The sequence below is a fragment of the Symphodus melops genome (assembly GCF_947650265.1).
Source record: "Symphodus melops genome assembly, chromosome: 16".
In the NCBI taxonomy this organism is placed as follows: domain Eukaryota; kingdom Metazoa; phylum Chordata; class Actinopteri; order Labriformes; family Labridae; genus Symphodus; species Symphodus melops.
This window is the reverse complement of record NC_136706.1, coordinates 11,423,595-11,446,227: the sequence shown is the minus strand read 5'-3', so window position 1 is coordinate 11,446,227 and position 22,633 is coordinate 11,423,595. Positions and strand designations below refer to the sequence as shown.

General features: G+C 42.7%; 3 protein-coding genes across 4 annotated transcripts in view; 2 read left to right on the top strand and 1 right to left on the bottom strand.

The window, feature by feature from the left end:
* LOC306836848 (kunitz-type serine protease inhibitor IX-like) overlaps window positions 1-22,633 on the top strand; it is a 140,719-nt gene that overhangs the window by 67,266 nt on the left and 50,820 nt on the right. The gene's annotated exons all lie outside the window — the stretch shown is intronic.
* cdc37l1 (cell division cycle 37-like 1) lies at window positions 91-8,349 on the bottom strand. Of its 2 annotated transcripts, none has more exons than XM_079364165.1 (7): window positions 7,961-8,349; window positions 6,566-6,865; window positions 6,340-6,433; window positions 6,050-6,165; window positions 4,827-4,949; window positions 4,555-4,722; window positions 91-2,946 (listed from the first exon to the last, which is right to left on the bottom strand). In XM_079364165.1, the coding sequence occupies exons 1-7, from the start codon at window positions 8,054-8,056 to the stop codon at window positions 2,830-2,832; spliced, it is 1,014 nt and encodes a 337-aa protein (XP_079220291.1). In that variant the 5' UTR covers window positions 8,057-8,349; the 3' UTR covers window positions 91-2,829. The 2 variants fall into 2 exon arrangements, with proteins under 2 accessions (XP_079220291.1, XP_079220290.1); XM_079364164.1 differs by having other exon boundaries at window positions 6,566-6,868; window positions 7,961-8,348.
* The window catches only part of exd3 (exonuclease 3'-5' domain containing 3), a 37,583-nt gene continuing 24,526 nt past the window's right edge, over window positions 9,577-22,633 (top strand). Inside the window, exons 1-19 of the mRNA XM_079364153.1 lie at window positions 9,577-9,886; window positions 10,789-10,840; window positions 14,794-14,858; window positions 15,570-15,731; window positions 16,306-16,491; window positions 16,621-16,674; window positions 16,770-16,909; window positions 17,029-17,135; window positions 17,225-17,298; window positions 18,354-18,392; window positions 18,474-18,640; window positions 19,146-19,299; window positions 19,398-19,596; window positions 19,694-19,803; window positions 20,206-20,389; window positions 20,695-20,867; window positions 21,398-21,622; window positions 21,751-21,804; window positions 22,118-22,249. Of these exons, the coding sequence (XP_079220279.1) occupies window positions 9,884-9,886; window positions 10,789-10,840; window positions 14,794-14,858; window positions 15,570-15,731; window positions 16,306-16,491; window positions 16,621-16,674; window positions 16,770-16,909; window positions 17,029-17,135; window positions 17,225-17,298; window positions 18,354-18,392; window positions 18,474-18,640; window positions 19,146-19,299; window positions 19,398-19,596; window positions 19,694-19,803; window positions 20,206-20,389; window positions 20,695-20,867; window positions 21,398-21,622; window positions 21,751-21,804; window positions 22,118-22,249 (2,280 nt within the window). The 5' untranslated portion in view covers window positions 9,577-9,883. The remainder of the gene's footprint in view (window positions 9,887-10,788; window positions 10,841-14,793; window positions 14,859-15,569; window positions 15,732-16,305; window positions 16,492-16,620; window positions 16,675-16,769; window positions 16,910-17,028; window positions 17,136-17,224; window positions 17,299-18,353; window positions 18,393-18,473; window positions 18,641-19,145; window positions 19,300-19,397; window positions 19,597-19,693; window positions 19,804-20,205; window positions 20,390-20,694; window positions 20,868-21,397; window positions 21,623-21,750; window positions 21,805-22,117; window positions 22,250-22,633) is intronic.

Genomic DNA, 22,633 nt, shown 5'->3' with positions numbered 1-22,633 from the left:
CATTGTTTGCCCTTGATGAACTTGATAACACCTGCTGCTACCAAAAGACTCCATTTAATGAAACAGAACGAGAACAAATAGGAGAAGAAACAAGGAGACCAGACTTTTTATTCAATGCACTGTTATGACCAAGACGTGGGACATATGACCCACAATGCAACACAACCAGCGACAGCGCCGTTATAGTTACAGCCGGTGTACTGTTAGCATACTCGCAACACCAGTTAATGTCGACATGAGCCGATAGCCTCAAGTGAAAATAAAGAGTAGGCAACAAACTTTCAATAAACTTGTTTTTAGTAACCAGAATTTGTATTTGTAATCGCGAACACTTTCATTTAAACTCACGTTCAATCTGTGAAGCCAGTAGACAACGATGCGAAAAATCTCTGTTGCTGCCCTTAATGAATTTGCTAAAGATGCCGTTTCAGATACTACGAGCATACAGTAGAAACTTGAGATCTACAAGTAACTATAGCAGTTTCAACAAGAATCAGACATTAAGATTAGCACTGGTTTTATATTTCAGATTCTTGCAGCAGCAAGACAAACCAAATGTGACAGAGGCCTACTGTGTGAATGTCATTAAATGTATCTAAGCTGACAATTACTTGGTTACATAATTTCTTTTCAACGTTTCTCAGTTGTACACACTGATTTATTTAATATCTATCTGAATAAGGAGGCTGAGACACCATGGACACTGGCCACAGGCTAAGTACAACAGTTAAAGCCATACAATTCTTTTTGCATAGTCAGCCACTGTGGACAGTGACACATCGATTAAGACCACTACGGCACATTGTTTGAGCTTAAATGCTAACCATAATGTTTTTGTTGAAGGTTTTTATACAGTTTTTATAGACGCACTGCAAAGACTAAAAACAAAAATGGTACTGGCCAGGCTCAAATCTGTGAAATATGAAGAGTGAGACAACAATGCATCCCGCAGCAATAGATGTCAGAAACAAATACAATGTATGGTATCTGTTGAGAAAGTTGTACTGTTTGTCCCTCTCAGCAGATTTTTCACACTGATCATATCCATTCAGTTAAATACAAATGTCCTTTTAATGATTTTCTTAGCAGTAAGCCTAAAAAAAGGTTTCCACAACCCTAAAACTTAAAAAAAAACAAAAAAAACTTAGCAAACATAATACAAAACGAACAAAACGTGACAAACACCACACGCTCATGTAAAGCCTGCTGGTGAAATAAAAATGTCAGGGGAAGAAAGAGTGAACGAATCCAAAATGTCACACAGGGGAGAAACTATACCTTCAAGTGTGTCATACACCTCTATCGCTTAGAATACAAATTTTCTGTTGTGATAAGAAAAATATAAAGTGCAGGACACATTCATTCTCCATAAAAGGTACTCGAAGCTAGTGACTTACCTGAAGCACCAAAAACGTGACCTTAAAGTGATACACCCCTCAGTGAAGAGGGCAAGGAGCACTTGTGTATTCTCCTTGTGGATTAAAGTAATGGGTAAAAAGTAAACGCTAACGGCTGAACCAGAGAAACAAATTCAATAAGCACACGTGGGCCCTGGAAAACCTTTAATGTGCTGAAACATGCAGAGATTTGCACTCTGTCAACTGCCGTTAAGGTTGAAATCGACATCTTTGTGTACTGATTTTCATATAATCCTAATTCAAATGATGAATAAAAACATAATTAACCGACAACCAAAGAGTCACCTTTATGGACTCATACGTTTTAGATTACACCTGTGAACAAGAAAAGTCTGACTTTGCGGCCCCTCCGCGTTTTACGACGCTGATCGCTTTGTCGTTCCATAAAACTCTGAATGATCCTGTGGGCTGATTTGAAAAGATTTGTGCAATTTTGCCTTGAGCTCCTCGTTTTTCATCACACGTTAAACATAAACATGAAACATGTTTGTCTCTTTCTTTCAGACGCGGCGAGTCAGCTACACGACCAGCTGCCCGCACGTGTCACGTCAATAACCTAAATGGGTCTGTGCGCAGCGGCTCGTACTGATCAGCCAGAAAGGGTCGAGCGAAGCCTGCTGAGGGATTCTGAGCCGAACGCTGAAACACAAACAGGACTCTTTGTTGTGATATAAATGCAGAAGAGCTACTCTTCACTTAGCAGTACTATCAGCTATTACTTTCTGTCAATTCTCGTGATTAAAAAAAAAAAGGGTCTAAACATCCAACAACAGTTTTCAGCAAGCCTGAAACTCTCACAATATGAAATCTCCCTTTACTTTCACTTCAGACTGAAGACCTCAGCTTTCTCTTGAACTCCACTGCTAGCACGTTCAGAAGTACATTTCCCCCCCCCCGTCGTACTTGAAATCTGAGCATCATTCACAGCTACAACACTCTTACAACGTCCCTCTGACCCCAGTCCTCCCGGAGGCGCAGGATGTGCTGCTTCACTTATCGTTTAGATATTCTTTGTGTTTTATAGGGTTCATTTACAATTCAGCGGGTCTATTTCGCTTTCACTTCAGAACTCTCTTTTTAGAACCAGCTTGAATGACGTGGCTACAAACACACGCATCAAGCTGGTGGGAGACACAGCGGGAGCCGACTTACCAGAGGAAGACAACAACACTGAGAAACATCCGTCACTAGAGAAACGTTATTTTTCCGCTGGCGTCTCCACTTCTAATCGCAACGCTAAAGACGACGCACGTCTTCGTTTTCTTCCTTCGTTTGCGCTGGCGTCTTTCCCCAAACACATCCGCCTTTGGGGGGGGGGGGGAAGAAAAAGGGGCGTAAACTCAGGGTTCATCCTAAATGGGTGAGGCGATGGAGATGGGCGAAAGAACAGGAGGCGTGGATTCTTCAATCACTAGGATGTCTCCATCATGCGAATGTCATCTGTCTCTGTCGCGTCATCCTTTGTCCATCTCACTGTGTTTGTCCACAGTTCAGACTCTAAACATCTCTTTGTAGGATACTCTGCCACCTGGAAGGAGGAGACAAAAACAGAGGTGTCATGGAAAAAACAAAATGTATTTAGCAGACGTGTTTAAATAATTCTGTTGTGGACTGTCTGACTTTTTAAAAAGAAACACTGTTAAGGTAAACTAGTTGTAAAGCATCATGTGATTCCACTTTGGTAAGTTTGGAAGAACTTTGAATCTACAAGGATGGACATCTGACTATCCTGTCGAGGTTGATTGTATTTAAATGGCTTATCTTCTACAACAGAGCTTGTCAATGTATTTGTTTTTTCCCCCCCTGACGTGTGTAAAGGGGCTCTGCATTCTGAATCACTGGGACACACTCAGACTCACTCCTTCTTGCTTCTTGAAAATGCTCACAGGTGAGGTTCGTCATTGACCCATCAAATCAAAAAAAAAAAAAAGAAAGAAAAAAAAGTTGAGATGGAGTGAGATGACGGAGAGGATTAACCTACTATTACAGAGTCAGAGGATTATAAAGATGATGTAACTGCACTCCGCTGCTGTGACATTTAATGCATTAACCTGGACTTCAAATGGTCTGTTATTTTATAGTTCTGTCTGTGAGGGATCAACATGGGACTGAAACGTGATCAGCAAATCAGCACAAACGCAGAAGCCGGTTCGAGGAAAGACGAGCTGCTATCTGAACAGGCAGGACTGCATTCCTGTGTGGCCGTCTCCCCCTCTGTGGGAGAAGGGGGGAGGAGTCTTCTTTTCTTTTCGGCACAGAAAGACGTTTGGCAGGCGGTCAAGCTGTGAGGCCACAGAGGGGAGGAGGCCTCATTCACTCTCGCCTCTCAAAGTTGAGCTTTTTGGTAACTTTCGCTCTCTCTACTTGATACACTTTGCTCAATTAAAAAACAATAAATAAATAAATAAAAATAAGCTCGTTACTGTCAAATAAAAGGGCTTTTGTTTGTACAAGAGGGAAGTTAATCATTTGTGACACATCCTCAACATTATTCTCTTCTTCTCTGGCGAGGCGTAATAAAAGGCTCTGGGGCAATACATACTGTATGTGACACAGTTTCAGGGGAGCCAGCAGTGGGTGGGCAGCGCTGTGTGTTTGTGCATGTCTGACTGCGTGTCTATGTAAAGCTCCCGCTGTGCCGTGTTTCCAAAAAGCCAAAATAAAACGTCAATTCAAAGGGCGGTTATGTCACACGCTCCACGTACAGAGTGTCTCCGAATCTGAACTCGGCCATTTGGCTGTGTATTAATCTGCACATCCCAACATATCCTGTCTCTCCACAGCTAAAAGCTAAAAAGCCACCCCCCCCCAAAAAAAGTCCAAGTTATTCTCTAAACCACACAAGTTATGGTTTTCAGATTTGAATGACTGTTAAGCCAGGCGGTCTTCAAACAGGTCAAATAACTCTCGACATTTATCACTGAAACATTTCACCATGACTGCACATGCCTCCAAATCCAGGTTTCAAGTATTGATAATCTTTAAGAGCTCTACATGTTAGAGAACTGATATTCACTGGCTCAACTGTGCCCCCTACAGCAAGGAGGCTAAACTGCAATAACAATTAAAAATCTCACCATCATTGTTAAAAAAAAAGAAGAAGAAAGAAAAGCAGAGACAGAGACAGAGCACTTACTGGAGGTAAAGAGTCCAGGGCTTCTTTGGGGTCGAGTCTGCACCTTGTGCCAGTGTTGTGTTCTATGTTGTGTGTATCATCTCTGCACTTGAGTGCGTACTCTCTCACTCTGTGTTTGAAGGCCTCGAGCTCCGTTTGGAAGACTTCTAAGTAGACGTCTTGTCCGTCCTGCACGAGAACGAAAGCAAACAGCATGAGGGGAACCTTCTTCCGTACGCTGTCACTAAATGAAAGAATGCCCTGTGAGAGTGCTGCGTTTGTACGTCTCTCACTTTGGCTTTGTGGAAGAACTGTCTGAAGCAGCCTCGAGGATCCTGCTGAGAGTTTGAAGCCATCTCCAGGATGAATTGCATGACTACAGCTTGGTGTGCAACCTGCTCCATCAGTGCTTCTTTCTGAAAAACAAACAAACGAAGAAAAAAAAACGTTGAGAGAGTCCGCTTGTCCGAGAAGCTCGCCTGATTAACTTTTAAGCTGTCCAAGAAAACATAGACATTTTTTTTTTTCCCCTCCCATGAAAAACTTTTAAACTTGTTTCAGATGACATGTGCTGTGTAATCGCTGACTGGATATTTGCGCTATTTGTTTGCAGCTACTATAAAATGTTAGATTTCTAAAAACAGGTTAGCTCTGACAGCGGTCAAATCTGAAACGGGTTCATCCATACTCGTCGTTATATACCTCCAAGTTCAACTCAAGAGTTCTCCTGGAGTTTAGACAGAACATGAACCATAGAACCAGACCGCAACACAGACGGCATTATTTTAAAGAATTAACCCCTTCCTGGTCTTGTTGACCTCCATTTTACTCTTGAATGTTGTCCTCGAAGGACGCCTTTAAAAGCCCAACACAAACTGCGTATAGCGGCGTATTCCATTGTTGCCGCTGGCTAGGCAGCCTGTCGGTCCTTTAAACATAATAACGGTTTGACAAATCTCATGTTTAATTTTCTGGACATGACCGCAGAGTGCAACTTTTTTCTTGAGGTTCTTCTTTAGAACAGATGCCAGGTTTCTTCACAAGGTGTTAGAAGATGTTGAGCGCGACACTTTAACTGGTGTTGGATTTACTGCTCATACTCAAGCTGCTCTTAAGGACACTGGTCTACTATCAAACTAACATTGAACATCAGATACATATATCCCACTTGCAGATTCAAAAAAACGTGCGTTCAAAACAATCCAAATGGTGGTGACTCTTTAAACGTGCGCTGAGCCTTGTAACATTAATGTCTCTAAAAGGCGCTGAGAAGTTCTTGTATCTGCGAGCTGCCTGACATCTGCCGGAGTTCCCCCACCCGATTCCTCCCTCGCTAACTTTCTGAAACCAGTTGGGCTCCTCCCACAAAAACAAGTCATCAGTGTGTACTAACACCAAGGTGGTCTATCAGGACAGGTATTCTTCCAACCTGGGAACTCAAGGCTGATGAGTTGTTGAAGGTTCAAAGATAAAAAATAAAATAATAATAACACCAGTCTCATCCTGTGAGTTTTACCCCTTCCTGCTGTAGTCTCATGCACCACAGGACTAGGTAGTTGGCCGTTTCCTCGCAGATGAGCTGCGGCATGTCGGCGAGGAACCGCTGACTGTCGTCCCATCGGCGCAACATTCCTGACAAACAGAAATTAAAACGATTCATTTCTGCAGCATCAACATGAGGCCTCATGGATATAGCATACTGATACAACAAGTTTTTTTTTTTTGTTTTTTTTTAAATCTTAATAGACATTGATCTGAGTGAGAATCCATTTTTATTGCAAACTTCAGATTTGTCATTGCACTCACCAAAATGCCTGAGCTCTTGGTCATACTTCTGGAGAAACGTCTTGCACTTGTCTTGATCCATTTCTACTGGCTGGTTTGGGACGTTGATGATACTCTGACAGACGGATAAGATGTTAACTAACTGACAATAAGATAATAAGACAAACTACAAGAACAGACTGCAACTGCTCTTCTGTTTTAGGTGTCACTCATTTCAAACAGAAAACATCTTCACTGTTTCACTAACCTTATTGAAAACATCCCAGCTGCTGACAGCTCCGAGCACAGGACTCCGGCTTGGTTCTGGACCTCCCAGCATGCTCTCCTTGCGGCGCCACTCCTCCACAGTGTGCGTGAGTTCTGTGGCGCACACCTGAGTCCGAGCGCGTTCCTGCTCCAGGGACTCGGAGCTGTGGACACCGAGAGAACACAGCTGATCCTGAGCTTCAGCCAGTCTCCAGCTGGAGACGATGGAGGCCTTCACGCAGCGCTGCTGGCTCTGGCACAGAGACGCCATGGCGCAATCACAACGGAACAATGACGGTGACTGCTGCAAGAAGATCAGATCAGAGACAAATAGTAGATTTGTGCACTTCTAAGACCAACCAACACCACCCGTCACCCTTCTCCTTCATCCGCACTCTTTTCCCTTCATCCCCCACAACTGTAGATATTCTTAACCTGCAAAATAATTAAATAGACACTCTTTGAGATCTCACCACTCTTCACAAATTATGCAAGTTTATGTATATTTGGTGTCTACAAACTAAATTGGTCGAAAAACCACAACATGTCGCTGTTTAAATCACGACTGATGAAAACAAATGAAACATACGTTTCACCTGTAAATGCCTTCCTTTGAATTTGTTTTACCAGACAGTTTGTCAACATCAAGCTCAGACTGGACATGGAAGACAACATGACAGAGACTCTTATTTAAACAGAGCGTGTCATTCGTCTCTCCACCCCATTTTGCTCCCCTGGTTGCTTAAATGTAACTTTGACAAACAGCCTGATCACCCTGAATCACCACCTTAATGTGGGCCTTCGCATTGTTTCTGCCTTCACATGACCACCACCCTGCTGTATTTGGTCCTGGGTGTGGCCGTGGAGGGGCGCTAAAAATAAATCAAGGCTTTGATTCCTCTATTATCCCTGTAGCCTACATGGCAGCAACACGCGGTCCTGTTAAACCAACAAGAGACATCAACACACACAGCTGTCAGCTTTTCTGAGAATAACAAGGAGCAGGGGCCTCTGATCTCACCATCCCATTTCCGGATGATCTCCCCTCGAGGCCATCTAACACTATATTAAAGCTGGAATCAGCAACCGTGAATGAGCAACTTTTTTACATCAGATTAGAGTTCAGTTTTAAATGCCCAAGTGACAGCTACATGTGATGACAGCCCCTTAGTGCCTAAGAGCTTTTTGATTGAGTTGAAAAGAAACAAAACATGGGAAAAAAACAATATCATTATTGAAGAAATAAGCAAAGGCTACAGTTTTTTTTTTTAACTTTAAAGCATATTTAACTAACTTAACCCGGAACAGGCTAAGCTAGATAGCATGCTTCAGGTCAGTTACCAACAGAGTCACATGTCCTGATCTAAGAGGCCACAGGCTAACGTGAGATGATTACCTGCTGCTGGTGAGGATAAACACCTCTGAGGTCCCTTGAAGTCTGATCACAGTCTGAATTAGCTTGATTTGAAGCGACGTTGCCCAGCCACTCCATCGCTGCTTAGCAACCAACTCACCTAGCAGGTTAGCTGTACAATGGGATCCGCTAGATAATGCTAGCTGTGTTGGAGGAATCAGAAGCAGTGCTGCTCCCTCTGATACACTCACTGCCCGGGTTCAATATGAACCATCTGTAGGGCTGAAGAGTCAGCAGGAGCCGACTTGAGAGGATGATGCACCACAGTGACTTCAGCTCCCGTAAATAACACCGTTAGCTAACACTTATAAGAACTACAACTGACCATACCAAACACTCCGACTTCTTCTTCTTCTCTACTTTAAAGGCGGATAGAAACCGAAGTGTAAACGTGCACACCGCCACCTACTGTACCGGAGTGTATCACTTCAGCTTCATGTTTTTCATTTTAACATTTACAAATGTAAAACTTTGCTTGGAATCGAAGGAGATTTGTTGATAAAGTTTTTGTGGCAAAGTAAATTCAATGGGCCGTAAAGAATGTTTTCCAGAACAACCTCAAAATTACAAATAATATTATATTAAAACAATTGATCTACAAATATGTTTTCACAATTTACCAGTATGTGCACATTAACAATTAATAACAGTCTATGGATGGGATTCACAAAAGGCACAAGCAATGACGCCTTAATTTAGTTCAACAAAGAAGGATTTAACTGGATAACACAGATGAATCATTTTTTGAAAGAAACCTCATTAACTATCCATCCATTTTCTTTACTGCTTTTCCCATTTTAGGATCTTGGGTGTCCTTTACCTCATTTAACAAAAACAATTTTTGCAGGGAAGTACAAATTATCCCCAGCACATTTAAACAACTTTTCCAGTACTTGTCTCCAGGAGAAACAGAAACAATATTAAATTGAAAAAGGGCACATATTTACGATTTTTAACAGACAGACCCTCACTGCCTCCCATATTAGATATTTTGCCTCATCTTTTTTATTTTTTTTTCATCATTTTTAAAAGGAAATTAATTAAACAGTTGCTGCCATTGTTTACCTATCAGCCTCCCTAATTATATGTATATATATATATATATATATATATATATATATATATATATATATATATATATATATATATATATATATATATATATATATATATATATATATATATATTTTATATAAAATGTGTGGAATTTAAATAAAGTATATTTTGTATGCTTATCTTAAGGTCTGGAGTTAATCTGAGATAGATTTATCCAGATGCCTTTTGTAAAGAAAACATTTTTGTCCATTCTTGTACAATATTATCAGGCTATATGGGTTCTAATAACATGTAGACTATCACAGCAAATGTGATAACTTTAACAAACGCAAATGGCTACGTCTACGTGAAAATATTTTTTCCCCTGTGTGATACAGAACAGATATTTAAATAGATGTTGAAAAAACAAACGTGTTGTCACTGTGCTTTGTTCCTTGGCCAGAAGGTGGCAGTAGTTCAGTTTGCTCCGGCATGACATACTCATTCTACGATTGAGTAGAAGAAAAGGTATAGTGGGCTTACTTTCCCCTTTTAAAAGTCTCACAGGCATCACCTTTTAGCGTGTTTGTGTTTTTTAAGTGCCCTAGTCCATCTCCTCACCGGTCAGATTTACGACATAGTACTTATGAATGTCTTCAGTATATAATTGTGAAATGACTTTGATGGTTACTGTCTGTACATGTCATCTAAAAGCCGGAGCTGAGTACAGTGTGAGGGCGAGGCTGCCTGGTAGGATTTATGCAAGGCAGAAATAGAGCAGCACAAGGAAGTGGAGCAGAAGATACTTCTACGTTACCTAGCTGGACACTTCAACCTGCCAAAAGGTAGCTAAGTGGAAGAAAGTAGCACATGGTGAGTTCATTCACATCGACACAGTGACATTACCTCTGTAGAGTTTTTAAAAAAAATTTTCCCCTTGTTATTAAAATGATGTCTACTGTCATTGGGAGCGCATTATGCCAACCGGAGGTCTGAGTCACACACACAAACTGTGGACTGGCTTTATGTTGATTAGGCGGTGTAGAGAAACATAAACAGCTTTAACACCTACAGTTGTCATATGAGTACGTGTTTATTTATCTTGACCAGACAAGTTGATGTTTGCTGAACAGGACATGATAACAGGCTCGATTGACATGTAATTCATTTAACCACCACCAGGGGGAGTTAAAACACAACAAAAGAAAGAGCTCAATTAAGGTGCCAGATATCTTTCGTCTTAATTGTCTAACCTCCTGAAAGAGAGGTATCATTTTTTTACATTTTATTTTCTGTTTTATTCGTTTTCTTTCTTGTATTTTGAAAATAACATAATTCATTTGTAGTCATATAAAAAAGTTGAAAATATTTTTTTTTTATTTATTTGTTCTGTTCGTTTAATATTTGTTCTTTTATTATGAAATTACATTTTAATTGTTGATTTAAAAAAAATATATATTTAAAAAAGTTAACTAGTTAGTTAGAATCTTTTCCAATCTCTTATGTTGTACATAACATGTGCATTATTTTTAATTAGCTTTAGCAATGTTAATGTATGTTTTCCATGCTAATAAAGCCCTTTGAAAGTTTACTTTGATAGTTGTCGTAAAGGCAAATTCATACCAATCATTTGACACATTTGCTCCAAGCTGCTATATGATGCATGTATTGTTAACAACGTATGTCAAGTTTAGATTTTTTTTTTTTCTTTTGGTGAAAAAATGTGCCAACCCATAGCACGTTGTTGTTGTTTTTGTGTGTGCTCCTCTTTGCAGATTGACAGCAGCACATCCTCAGATATGAACCACACTACTGCGGGGTCAGCAGGTTAGTCTTAAAAGTTTTGCACCACACTCCTAGTCAATATCAATTTTTAACCCATAAACAACAAAGTGATCTCACTGATTGGTTACTGGAGGAGAGGTTTGAAGCCTAACAATAATGGTCGCCATATTAAAAGTGTACTTAGAAATATGCAAAGGAGTGCAGCTGAGGTAGGCCTTAAACCTCCTGACAAAGAGCTGCTGCCTGCTTGAAGTCATATTCATAAAAAGCTCTTATCATTCATATGATCTAAATAGATGAATTATAAAAACAGCCTCCACTCTATGATGTGTGCTGATAAAGAAAGGAACGTTTCATTTCAAAATCCTCTCTTTAACCAGGCTGTAAACATTTTTATTTCTGCAGTCAAAATTGGGTATTTTATCGCTGGTGCGTTCGAGACTGGCCTCAAGTGGACACTCAAGGAATTGCACTTTATTGCATCTCAGCCTTAGCTTCATTTTTCAACAAGAGAGAGTTCCTCTTCGTGATGGCGTGTTATCAGACTCCAAAGGTTCCACGATCAGCACATTGTTATCTGCAGACTTTGATACGTACGCCTTGAAATGTTTGGGGCGTGTTTCATGTGTGAACGCAATCTGCAGAATCTTTCACCCATCTCTTCATAGTCTCGTTCTGTACATGGACGCGTGGACAGGCAGCTCTGGAAGACTGGATAATGAAACAGTCTGAAAGAAGTCCTGATTCCTTCATGTGAGCTGAAAAATCAAAGCAGACCGTGAGGAGTGAAGGCCTTTGACACGTATTTGAAAAGAAATCCAATCTGATTATGTGTCAATCATATATGCAGTCTGACTCTGAGACTTCCGTCTGTTCTTGATTTTTTTCTGAACAGGTTTGATTTTCTGGACATTTGCACGTGGATGTGCGTTTCTGTTTCTGTTTCTGTGTGGGTGTTTGGTGTCCCTACCTCAAACAACATCTGAGCACTGCCAACTGCTGTTCAGGATCAATTGCTGCCACTAAATTGGTGGTCTTCTTTTGAACGTGTGGGTCCAGTACGTGTGTATCAAACTGGACAGCTGACATACAAGTGGAAGTGATCGGGATCATTCTGCAGCTGAAATCTCCCCTCGCTGTGGTCTTGCTTTCAGGAGTGGATGGACTGTTTGTTTTTGTTTCTCCTCTTTCTTCAAGGAGTCTTTACAGCTTGATCACTGTGGGATGTGTGCAAGACAATTTGTCTCATGCTGCAAATGTATGCAGTCAATATAAAAACAAAAATACACACATTAAACTCAGTGTGGAAGATGTCTGTGTGTTTTTTCATTGGACGACAGAACTGAAAAACACATCCCAGTCAGCGTGCAAACACCTTAGGACTGATTCTTTCTGCACTGTTACCTTCAATGCATCTTCCTGCCCCCCCCCCCCCCCCCTGACTCTGTGTTAGGCCGAGCTATTTACAGCACGCTGGCTGGCGAGTGCCTTTGTGTAACAAAAAAATAAAAAAAATTCCACAAGTTGTTGTTCGTCAGTTCTCGAGAGGTAATCGACATGAGAACAATGCTTTAAATAAGCATCATATTCACTAAGTGCTTGTTCTCTCCTCTTGTTCGAGCCTCGGTAATGGCACCTGCTAAAAGGTTTTTCAGCAGAGAAGTACTCGAAGAAGAATGTGGTGGCATCTTTCCAGTGGAGTTGAACAACTTGCACACTCTCTGCCAAGTCACACTGAAGCTGTTCTGGTGGCTGCAGTGACACCAAATGCCCCATTTAGACACTTGATCTTTGTGTTTCCTTTATTTTGGCAGCTGACTGGCAACAGGCAGTTAGACCTGTCTCTGGATTTCATCTCGAGTTAATTTCACTGAATTTAAGCGCGACTTAATCCGTTTTAAAAGACAAGCTGGTTTTGATCGCGTCCCATTACTTTGAATGAATGCCACCCTTTTCTCATATTCCGAATGATCCCGTTCCAATTAAAGAGGCAATCTAAACTACGACTGTCTAAGGTGAATGAGTGCAATCCACTGTATATGTGTGTGGACGTGTGTATGTGTGTGGGAGTGTATTTGTATGTGATGATGGAGGTCATTATGTTGTCATGAATGGGGAGCCTCCAAACCATGGGGGCCTGAGAATATAAAGCAGCGACATGCTCCACATTCCTCTCCTCTCCTCACCTCTCCTCTCCCTCTCTGTCCGCTCTCCTCTTCACACAAACACTGACACTGAAGTGGAGTGGGCCCGCGATGTTTGTGTTTTGTGTGAGTCCCCCGTGCATGTGCGCATGTACGGCCGTGCGATGAATGGGCTTGAGTGGCGTGTATAACAGCGGAGAAGCACAGAGGACGGCAAAGGGAACTCTCTCGCTTTTGAAATGCTTGAAATTTAAGGACTTTCAATGGACCATAGCAGTGTTTCTGCACTTCTTAGTCTATTTACTACTTGTCAAGGCGGCTTTGCTGTCGCCCGTTTCCATTCCTGTAGTGTTGCTGTCAAAGCTGTGGCGTCATGGTGAGATACCCCCAAAGTGTCGGTTATATGAAAGGCCTGTGCTGTTTTACAACACAACAATGAAGCGTTCTAGTGTATCTCGTGGAATTTCTGGAACTGTATTCACAAAAGTTTGAAGTAATTTATACTTTGGCAAATGACAGACACTAATAATGCACAGATTTTGGTTGGCATGGTACAACGATTGTGCCTTCTCGGTGGCTGCCCCCCCCCCCCCCCCCCCCCTCGTCTTTGGAACCAACGTCCTCCCCTCCATCAGAGAAACTAACTCGTTAAATTCATTCAAATCAAAACTTTATTCCCTTTAACATTTATTTTAATTCTATTCTCGGTATGTATCCATTTGTATGCTTGTACATGTATATATGAGTGTGTGTGTGTATGTTGTCTTTCTTTGGTTCTGTTTTTAATGCACTGCCTGTAAAGCACTTTAGTCAGTGACAGAGACAATAAAAAAGGTGTCAGTCAAGGAGGGGATAGAGTGCAGAAAGAGGGAGAGAAGCCTGCTGCTCGGCTTTCCCAGGCTGTGTTTCAGGAAGGTTGTATTTTTCTTTTTTTTCTTTTCTTTTTTTTTTTTTTTACACCATGACCACCACATAGCCCTTTTCCTGGGGAAATCCGAGACAGAATCGAGAGAGGCTGCTGCAGGGAGGGAGAGGAGAACAGGAAAAGTAGTCCTGGGAAGCAGGGGGGGGGGGGGGGGGGGGGGGGGGGTGGGGGGGGGGCAGGTTATGTTGTAGCACACACAGCATGAGTGACAGAAAGAAGCTGGAGAGCTCAGTGGAACACACGCACAGGCAGAGAGATAGACAATCTGATACAAACATGCATTCTTACTTCCTCCTTGTTTTCTATTCCTTCTTTAAAAAAGAAAAGAAAGAAAAGAAAGAAGTGCCCTAAAAGTGTTCTGTGGCGTATCTTGGCTGTAGAATCAGCTGGAATGCAGAGCTAATGCTGAGTTCCTCGACTCTGCAACCTGCCCCGGCTGTTAATCCGATGTTATGGCTGCTCTGCTATGCCTGTTAAAGAAATAATATTTGACGTTATGGCTACTCAGTTATGCCTGTTTTAACAGACAACACTTCTTGTGCTTAACCCAGAAGCTAAGATTGAGCACACACACAAAAAAAAGACCCTACCTTCTAGTGTTTCAGTGCCAGGATGGATTTTGTGACCTCTATAAAGTTTTATTTGCAACACAATATAAACAATAGTTTGTTTGGAAGAATACATTTGAGGAGCTCAAGAGAGCTGTGGTAACTTGGCATCATATGCATCGGTACATCTTTGTCGGGGGTTTAAGCAGAAAGGCCCCAAAGTTGATACGAGCTATCAGGTGCCTCCAATGAAAAGAAGAAGGGGGGGGGGGGAAAGGCCAAAAGGTTCGATGCCTTGTCAGGTTGATAGGAGGTCAAATGTCCAAGTGAAACCCCACCTCGACTTTGTGTGTGTGCGATTTCCCCCCCCCCCCTCAGGTCTTGACCCTGCCGTGCTGAGGGACCAACTCTTCGAGCCATGGAACCAGAAAGATCTGCAGACGGTGAGAGTCACTTTCTGAGCGCGTGCCAATTCCACACACACACACACACACACACACACACACACACACACACACACACACACACACACACACACACACACACACACACACACACACACACACACACACACACACACACACAATATTTAATGTGCGTGTTCACGAAGATAGAAAGATGGCAGGCTTAGTGCGTCTGCAAAGAAGCACTTCACTGGAGAGAGAGCGTGCACGCAGACATGTTCAGATGTAGGTGAAGGCATGTGCGTGCGTGCGTGCGTGTGTGTGCGGGTTAATGAGGAAACCAGAGTGTCTGTCAGTAGGAAGGAAGGAATTTGTGTTGCACTGAATGAACTTGAGATCTGTGCGAGGAGGATATTGAGTGGATGACATCTGTTTTGCAAATTAAGACAAAGCGTAAAGAGTTCTCACACAGATATTATTTTCCTGTGTAGGAAATGTCTGAGGCTACAGTTTGCAAGCTTTAACTGAGACGTGAAAAAACTGCGAGAGAAAAAAATAAAAAATGGTGTCACAACTCTCTGTTGGGTAGAACAATTCACTTGTCCCTTACCTCATTTTACAAACCTGTTTAATCATTTACCTGAAAAAACAACAAAAGAAGAAAACACACACATCCCTCTCATGGTGTTTAAAAAGAAAATTAAGCTGCCATGTTTAGTGTTTTAAATGTTTTCTTCTTCTCCCCCACAGCTACATTTGCTTGCCCATCAGGGATTTTCAAAGCTGTCCGAGCCCCTGGAAGCCCTGCTGACAATCCTGGAGGGTTGTCCGGGCAAACAGAAGGGCCGGAGCCACCTCTTTGGCCACCACATACTCGTGGAATTCCAGAAATGGACGAAGGAACATCCTCAGGTAGGAGAGACTAAAGTTCAAGTGTGACCTTCTTAAAGGAGCAGTATGTAACTCTGACTGCGAGTGGTTAAAATGGCTACTGCTGTTTGAATTCAAAACATTGGAGAGAGCTTTCTCCCCCTTCTGCCCCCTCCTCTCTGTTGCTCCGGCAGGTTGCCATGTCATGGACGCGGAAGCTTCAGTGTTTAGCCAGCTCTGCAACGGTCTTGAAACCTTTCTGCTTTTTAAATAGCATCTCCAATACTGATCCTAGTTTTACCACATTTCTAGTCATGGAGTCTCTAAGAAAAATGCAGAGGTCGGTTAAAAGCAGTGAACCAGTACACTTGTCTGCTTCCATCACTGCAGATCCATAGCAGCAAAAGGAGTTGCAACCACTCCAGTGTTGCCTCGTGGGTAAAAAAAAAAAAAAAGATAATGAGTGTTGCTTCATGTTTTAGACTTTTCCTTTTATTCCAATCTTTATATTTTCTATCTCTTGATAATGCAAGATATCTGATTTAATCTCATTGTTGTGGCATACTGTTCATGTGTTGAGGATTTAAAATGCTTCCTCTTTGTATACATCCACCAGGTGACCCTGAGCGCACTGTCAAAGCAGCAAGCGGCGTCACTCCAGCGGCGGGCTCTGAGCTTACTGACAGACAGCCAGCCCAACTTTGCGGACGCTCTCATAGACAGTTATCAGCTCAGCTCCCTGGACCCAGCCACGCTCAGACTGCACATCATCAGCATGCAGTCTCTTAACTGCTACAAAGAGGTCAGCGCCTCCTTTTGAAGTTCACCAAAAATGTGAATGCAGGACAGTGTAGTCACTGAGAAAATCCAATGCCGGTTAAAGAAGGCTTCTGGATTTTCACTGCGTATTTACAGCTCTTGATTTTCACAGGCGGCAGCGCTCAGCGTGAAACTGAATTTACAGAAGGAGCTGAACATGGAGGAGGTGAGACGGACTCTGCGCAGCCCTTGTGTGCAGTGTGTAAATAAGCAGACTTAAAGACAACTTCTAAAATGTTCATGTCCATCCGTCTCCTGCAGATGTGCGTGCCACTAATCTTGCAGAATAAATTAGCTTCGGCAGAGTGCTTTGTCGCAGGCCACAAAGACCTAGAACGACAACTGGTCACGCTGCTGGACTCCTGGTGCCACCCAAACTTTAGCGCGGAGCACGTAATCAAGTACGTAGCGTGTATGAACATATCCAAACCCGTGGGATGCGTGCAGACGTCAGTGATGCAATGGTATGTCTGCCTGTGTGTGTGTGTGTGTGTGTGTGTGTGTGTGTGTGTTTCCACAGAAAGTTCCCACGCCTCTCTCTAGCCAAACAGCCCATGGGCCACATCCAGGCCAAACTACTCACCAAGCAAGTCTTCAGACTCGTGGAGAAATTCAACATTGATCCAGGTTTGTGTCTTCGAGTCAGTGGGCACTCGTGTGAGGTTTTTACGATTCAAGCAGAAGTTGATTGTGATCCTGTCCTGCGTTCGACACAGGACTCTGTCCCCGTGCTCTGCACAAACGAAGGCTGGACTCTCTGCGTTTCCTCATGTACAAGAGATTTGTGGAGGTAAATGATGCATCTGACCTTCTTTTTGTTTTAACATAGATCACACCGGGTGATCAGTCAGTGACCTGCAGTGTCAAAAGTATCACATACTTTTGAGATGGAAAGATGTCCTCTCCTTTTTGGTGTCCTACACATTTTTTTTTTTCCAAGTATGCACTCCTGAAACATTTTCACAGAATTTCAACATGTCCCCTGAAGACAGACATGAAGCAAAAATAATGAAGGCGGGTGTCCTCAATATGACCCTATGAGAGGATTTTCTTTCATGTTAATGCTTTGTGTAGTTGGACAGAATCGGAGCGGTGAAGAACACACTAGCAAACTGAAAACAAATGTAATGCAGGAGTTAAATTATGTGCACGGTGATCGTACGGGTGGCGTGCATACAGTTTATGGTAGAGCAACAATCGCAGGGAATAAATGTCCCCACCCGCTTCCACTCCATAGAGGGGAATTCTCCTGAGTAAATCCTGCTGCGTTCTCGCATCAACTCACTCAGACCTTCTTTACGGGGGAAAAAAACTGTAGGGCTGCCAGGAGAAAATCTGGATAAAGTCTGATCAACACTTAGATCATTAATTGATTAAAAAAAAAAAAGAAGAAGAAGTCATATTGCAATGTTGAAACTCAGAAAATGACAAAAAAAAAAGCCGATCTTGTTTCTTTAGGCTACTGATGTCTCACGAAGTAACCATAGGAAGCAAAGAATTGTGTACCCAAGTGTTTCACGGTCTTACTGTATCTTTAGAAATGCTTATTCAAAAATGTTGGCTTCCTACTCGTATCTCATGTTCCCTTCTTCTGGTCATACATGTGTTTCCTTTAATCACTGTCAAACTTGTAGTAAGTCCGTCTTTTTAGCCAACGAAAGCTCGTAACAGATCTCTGTGAAATCCTAGTTGATGGGGTCAAGGAATTTCCTGCAAACACGAGCAAATGAAGCGTGACACTGTTTCCCTCACTGATTTCATTATGTTTGAGCGATGCAACTATTTGGAGACTTGCAGAGTGAATGAACGAATAATTCTGTGTTTCCCTTTCCAATTTTATCGCAGAAAGGCATGACAGAGGACAACTGGTGTGACCACGTGCAAGTAAGTCTTCCTCTTGATGAGCGACAATCGACGAGGTGTGCAGGACGCCTCATTTTGTTTGTGTGCTCTATGTGGGTGTAGTACGTGGTGGCAGATGACCCTGAGCTGCAGATCATGTTGGTGGAGATGTTGGTGAAGTACGACGGCCTTCAGAAAGCTTCTCAATGGTCCTTGAGATACAACCTCCCAAGACATCGACTCCCCATAGGGCTGTGGGAAACGCAGCAGAGTCTACCGCCTGAATTGCAGTGAGTTGGCCGAGATATGCAAGTATTTATCTTACTATGAAATCTGTGAGGACGTACAGGCTGTACTTTTTTTTTTTTTTTTTTTTTGAATAAAGAGTGATGGTCAGCCGCAGAGTTTTTTTTTTTTTTGTGTGTTTCTTCTTCCTGACGTGCAGCATGAAGCTTTCTTCACCACATCCCCTTTTTACACTTTGCATGTATGTTTGTTGTCACTTATGGAGCAGCAGCTGCTCGACTGAGTTTTTATTTTTGAAGAAGAAGAAGAATTTGACAAATTTAAAAAAATGACGCACAGTCAAGAGGCCATACATTAAAACACTATAACCTAACCTTTCACAAACAAGGTCTTTAAAATGCTCGCTGGAAGGCCAACACTTAGCAGCTGCAGTTACTCTCTGTCCTTCAGAAAACCATTTCTCTCGTGTGTCTTTTACCTGTCTTTTATGTTTTGGTTTTTTTTTTATTGTCCCAACTCAAACAAATGCACACGCATGTCTCGGCTCAGACAGATTCATCTGACGGATGCAGCGCAAGCTGAGAAGTGGATTCCCTCTCAGTCTCACTGCGAGAGGTTCTACCAGGTACCAATCACCAAAGACAGAGTTCATTTTGTGGACACACAGGACGCTCTGCAGAGATGTCGAAACATTGTGCTGAAGGTAATGACAAATAAAAGGTTGATTTAAAATAAAAAATGAATAAAAAAAAGGTTTTGTGTCTCTTGTGCCTGATCCATCATTTCTTCACCATTACTCAGGAAGGCAGTGTGGTCGGAGTGGATATGGAGTGGCAGCCGACATTTGGCTGTATCTCGACTCAGAAAGTTGCCCTCGTACAGATCGCAGTTTGTGACCAGGTTTTCTTATTAGACCTCTGTGCCGATGGACTCTGTCAACACCCAGATACCATCAGCTTCATCAGGACTTTGTTCTCCCAAAGAAACGTTCTTAAACTTGGTAAGAAGCGAATCAATAAAAAAAAAAATCAACCGTATTATTGTTTTTTATGCATTTGTGTCCTTCAGCTTCTGACAGTCAGTGTTCCCACTTTCAGGTTATGGCATGTCAGGAGACGTCAAGTGTCTGGTGGCCACCTGGCAGCAGTTTTTAGAGGAGCCACTGAAAATGGAGGGGATGCTTGATCTGCTTTACATTCACAAGAAGGTAACAAAAGGGAGCTGAAGGCCGTGGTTCCTTTTCGCAGCACTAGTTTGGGTTTAGTTTGCGCGGGGATAACTAGGGGTGCATGCTATACTGCAGCTGTGGTCAAGCAGTTTGCCAGAGATATAGGAAGCTGGACGTTTAGTCCCTTGGGAGCATAGGAATGTGGAAATGGAAACATGGGTCTGATGATTTTATTTCACCATCTGCTGCAGCAAGCCGAAGGTTGCTGTAAGACATTAAAAAGGGAAGGACTGATTCAAAGTTTATTGCATTATGGCAAATTCTAGATTCTAAAAAAAAAAAAAACGAGGTTATTGTACGGTGTTAGCAAACGTGCAAAAACCTGTTTCTTGGTGCAGAAGTGTTCAACGAGGGACTCTGTGTTGTGTTTGCCTTTTCTAGATTCAGCAAGGTAAAGTCAAACTGAAACAAAATGGAACCAAAGAGGTGCTGGTGGGAGAGGAGTCTGCAGAGAAAGGCCTCAGTCTGCTGGTACAACAGGTTCTTGGAAAGCCTCTGGACAAGACTGAGCAGATGTCCAACTGGGAGAAACGGCCGCTGCGCATCAGCCAAATTAGATATGCAGGTAAGATTGTCCACTGCACAAACAAACAATGACAGGTAGACAAATAGCCTCTCGTCGTTTAAAGATAAGGATAATGTGAGATGGAAATACTTGTGCCAGGTTTCTCCAACATAACAGTACAACAAAGTGCAATATATATATATGTATATATATGTGTGTGTGTGTGTGTGTGTCTATGTATAAAATACAAAAAAAACATTTTCACCATGGAATATCACAGCTCCTACAGTTCACGTTACAAACGAGCCAATAAATCAGACCCTCTCTCTCTCTCTCTCTCTATTTCTGTTGGTTCTCCCTTTTAGTGGCAGATGCCTGTTGTCTGCTGGACGTGTACTCTGTCCTCTCCAGAAACCCAGCATACTTTGGACTACCAGCTGACCTGTGCAGCGTCTCTTCAAAGCCACCCGAAAAGAGCGGAGACAAGAGGCAGAAAGAGAGACAGTCCAAGCAGACGAAGCAGGCACATGGCGAGGAGGTCAGTGGTCCATCTGCGTTTCTGCTGTGCATGTTGTCGAAACTCTTCTTTATTGTATGCAGTCCCCATGGATAGTTATTGCTTTAAGGTTGTTGTGGCGTTTTTTTTTTGTTTGTTTTATTTTTAGTCTCTTGTCAGTAAATAAGGAAGTTGTGTGGAAAACAAGCAGGCGCACTGTGGATAAGCCTCCACAGTGTCCCCCTCTAGCCCCAGTGATGGAAAAGCGCGACGGTGCCGGATCTTTAAATCTCATTTCACTTTAAAAAAAAAAAAAAAAACTCTCACATCTCAGCTGAGAAATCAAAATCCAGCGTCTGGCTTCACTCTGTTCACTTAGAGGAGGCTGAGGCATGCTGTCCATTTGTATGTATGGTTTGACCAAGACATTTCAGCGGTTCCTCTCAGCTCCAGGGGTGCGGTTGTAAAGCTCAGCCTGTGCTTTGACCTCCCCTGCGCCACGTTGCAAGTGAAAAGAAAATCCCCCTGTGGGGATCAGTTTAAGTATCACATTATTGTCTCTGTCCATTTAGGAATGTCAGGGAGCTCAATGGGTCAGTCCCCCCCGCTCCCAAGCAGAAAAAGGCCTCCTGTGTGGCGAGAAGCCCCAGGAGCCCCAAAGGGCCCCTCCTCTACCCCCCCAGCAGTTGCGGGTGGTGTGTGACAACATGCTTCAGGGACTGGGGAGGTACCTGCGCTGTTTAGGAGTCGACGTGGTCATGTTGGAGAACACCGATGATCACAGAGAAGCAGCAAGGGTTGGTTCACAGTCACTGCACACGTACAACAAGCATTCAGAAAAAAACCAACGCACTAATATCCGGCATATCTTTCTGGACTCGACATACCAGCAGTACTGAATGTTTGTGTATTTGTTGTGTTTCAGTTAGCACAAGCTGGAGGCCGTGTCATACTCACATGTGGACAACCGTTCCAAAGTGTAAGTTAAAACTAGTGTGTGTGTGTGTGTGTGTGTGTGTGTGTGTGTGTGTGTGTGTGTGTGTGTGTGTGTGTGTGTGTGTGTGTGTGTGTGTGTGTGTGTGTGTGTGTGTGTGTGTGTGTGTGTGTGTGTGTGTGTGTGTGTGTGTGTGTGTGTGTGTGTGTGTGTGTGTGTGTGTGTGTGTGTGTGTGTGTGTGTGTGTGTGTGTGTGTGTGTGTGTGTGTGTGTGTGTGTGTGTGTGTGTGTGTGTGTGTGTGTGTGTGTGTGTGTGTGTGGCTTGTATTCATGCGTTTCTTGTCTCTGCTCTGTCTAGTTGCGCTCCCAGGTGGGAGAGGGTCGCTGTCTGTCCCTAGACTGCTCAGAAAAGGCCAAAGACCAGGCCGTTCGAGTCCTCAGACACTTCAACGTCCATCCCACTCCGAGAGATATATTCAGCCGCTGCCAGGTAAAGAAGTGCCTGCCCCCTGTTTTTTTTTTAATGTATTTATTTACCTGGTGACATTGACCAAGATAAATGAGTCAGAAGTAATCAAGCTGAGATTTAATCAAAACATATTTTACATAACTAAGTGAGAAAAAGGGGAAAAGCTTTAGTCTCGTGATCAATGAGAAGTAAAATAGAAACGACTACCCAGGCAAAACCTCTGTGGTTATAAAATACTGCAGAACTGGTTCCTTAATGAGAACATAGCTTGTGGTCGCTGTTGTGTTCCGTTGAATGCTTCGTGAAAGGGGAAGCAATAAAAATACGATGGGAGTGGGAACAGGAACCTTTATTTTGTTTTTTTGTGAAAAAAAAAAAAATAGAGGTAGAGGGGAGGCTGCTTGT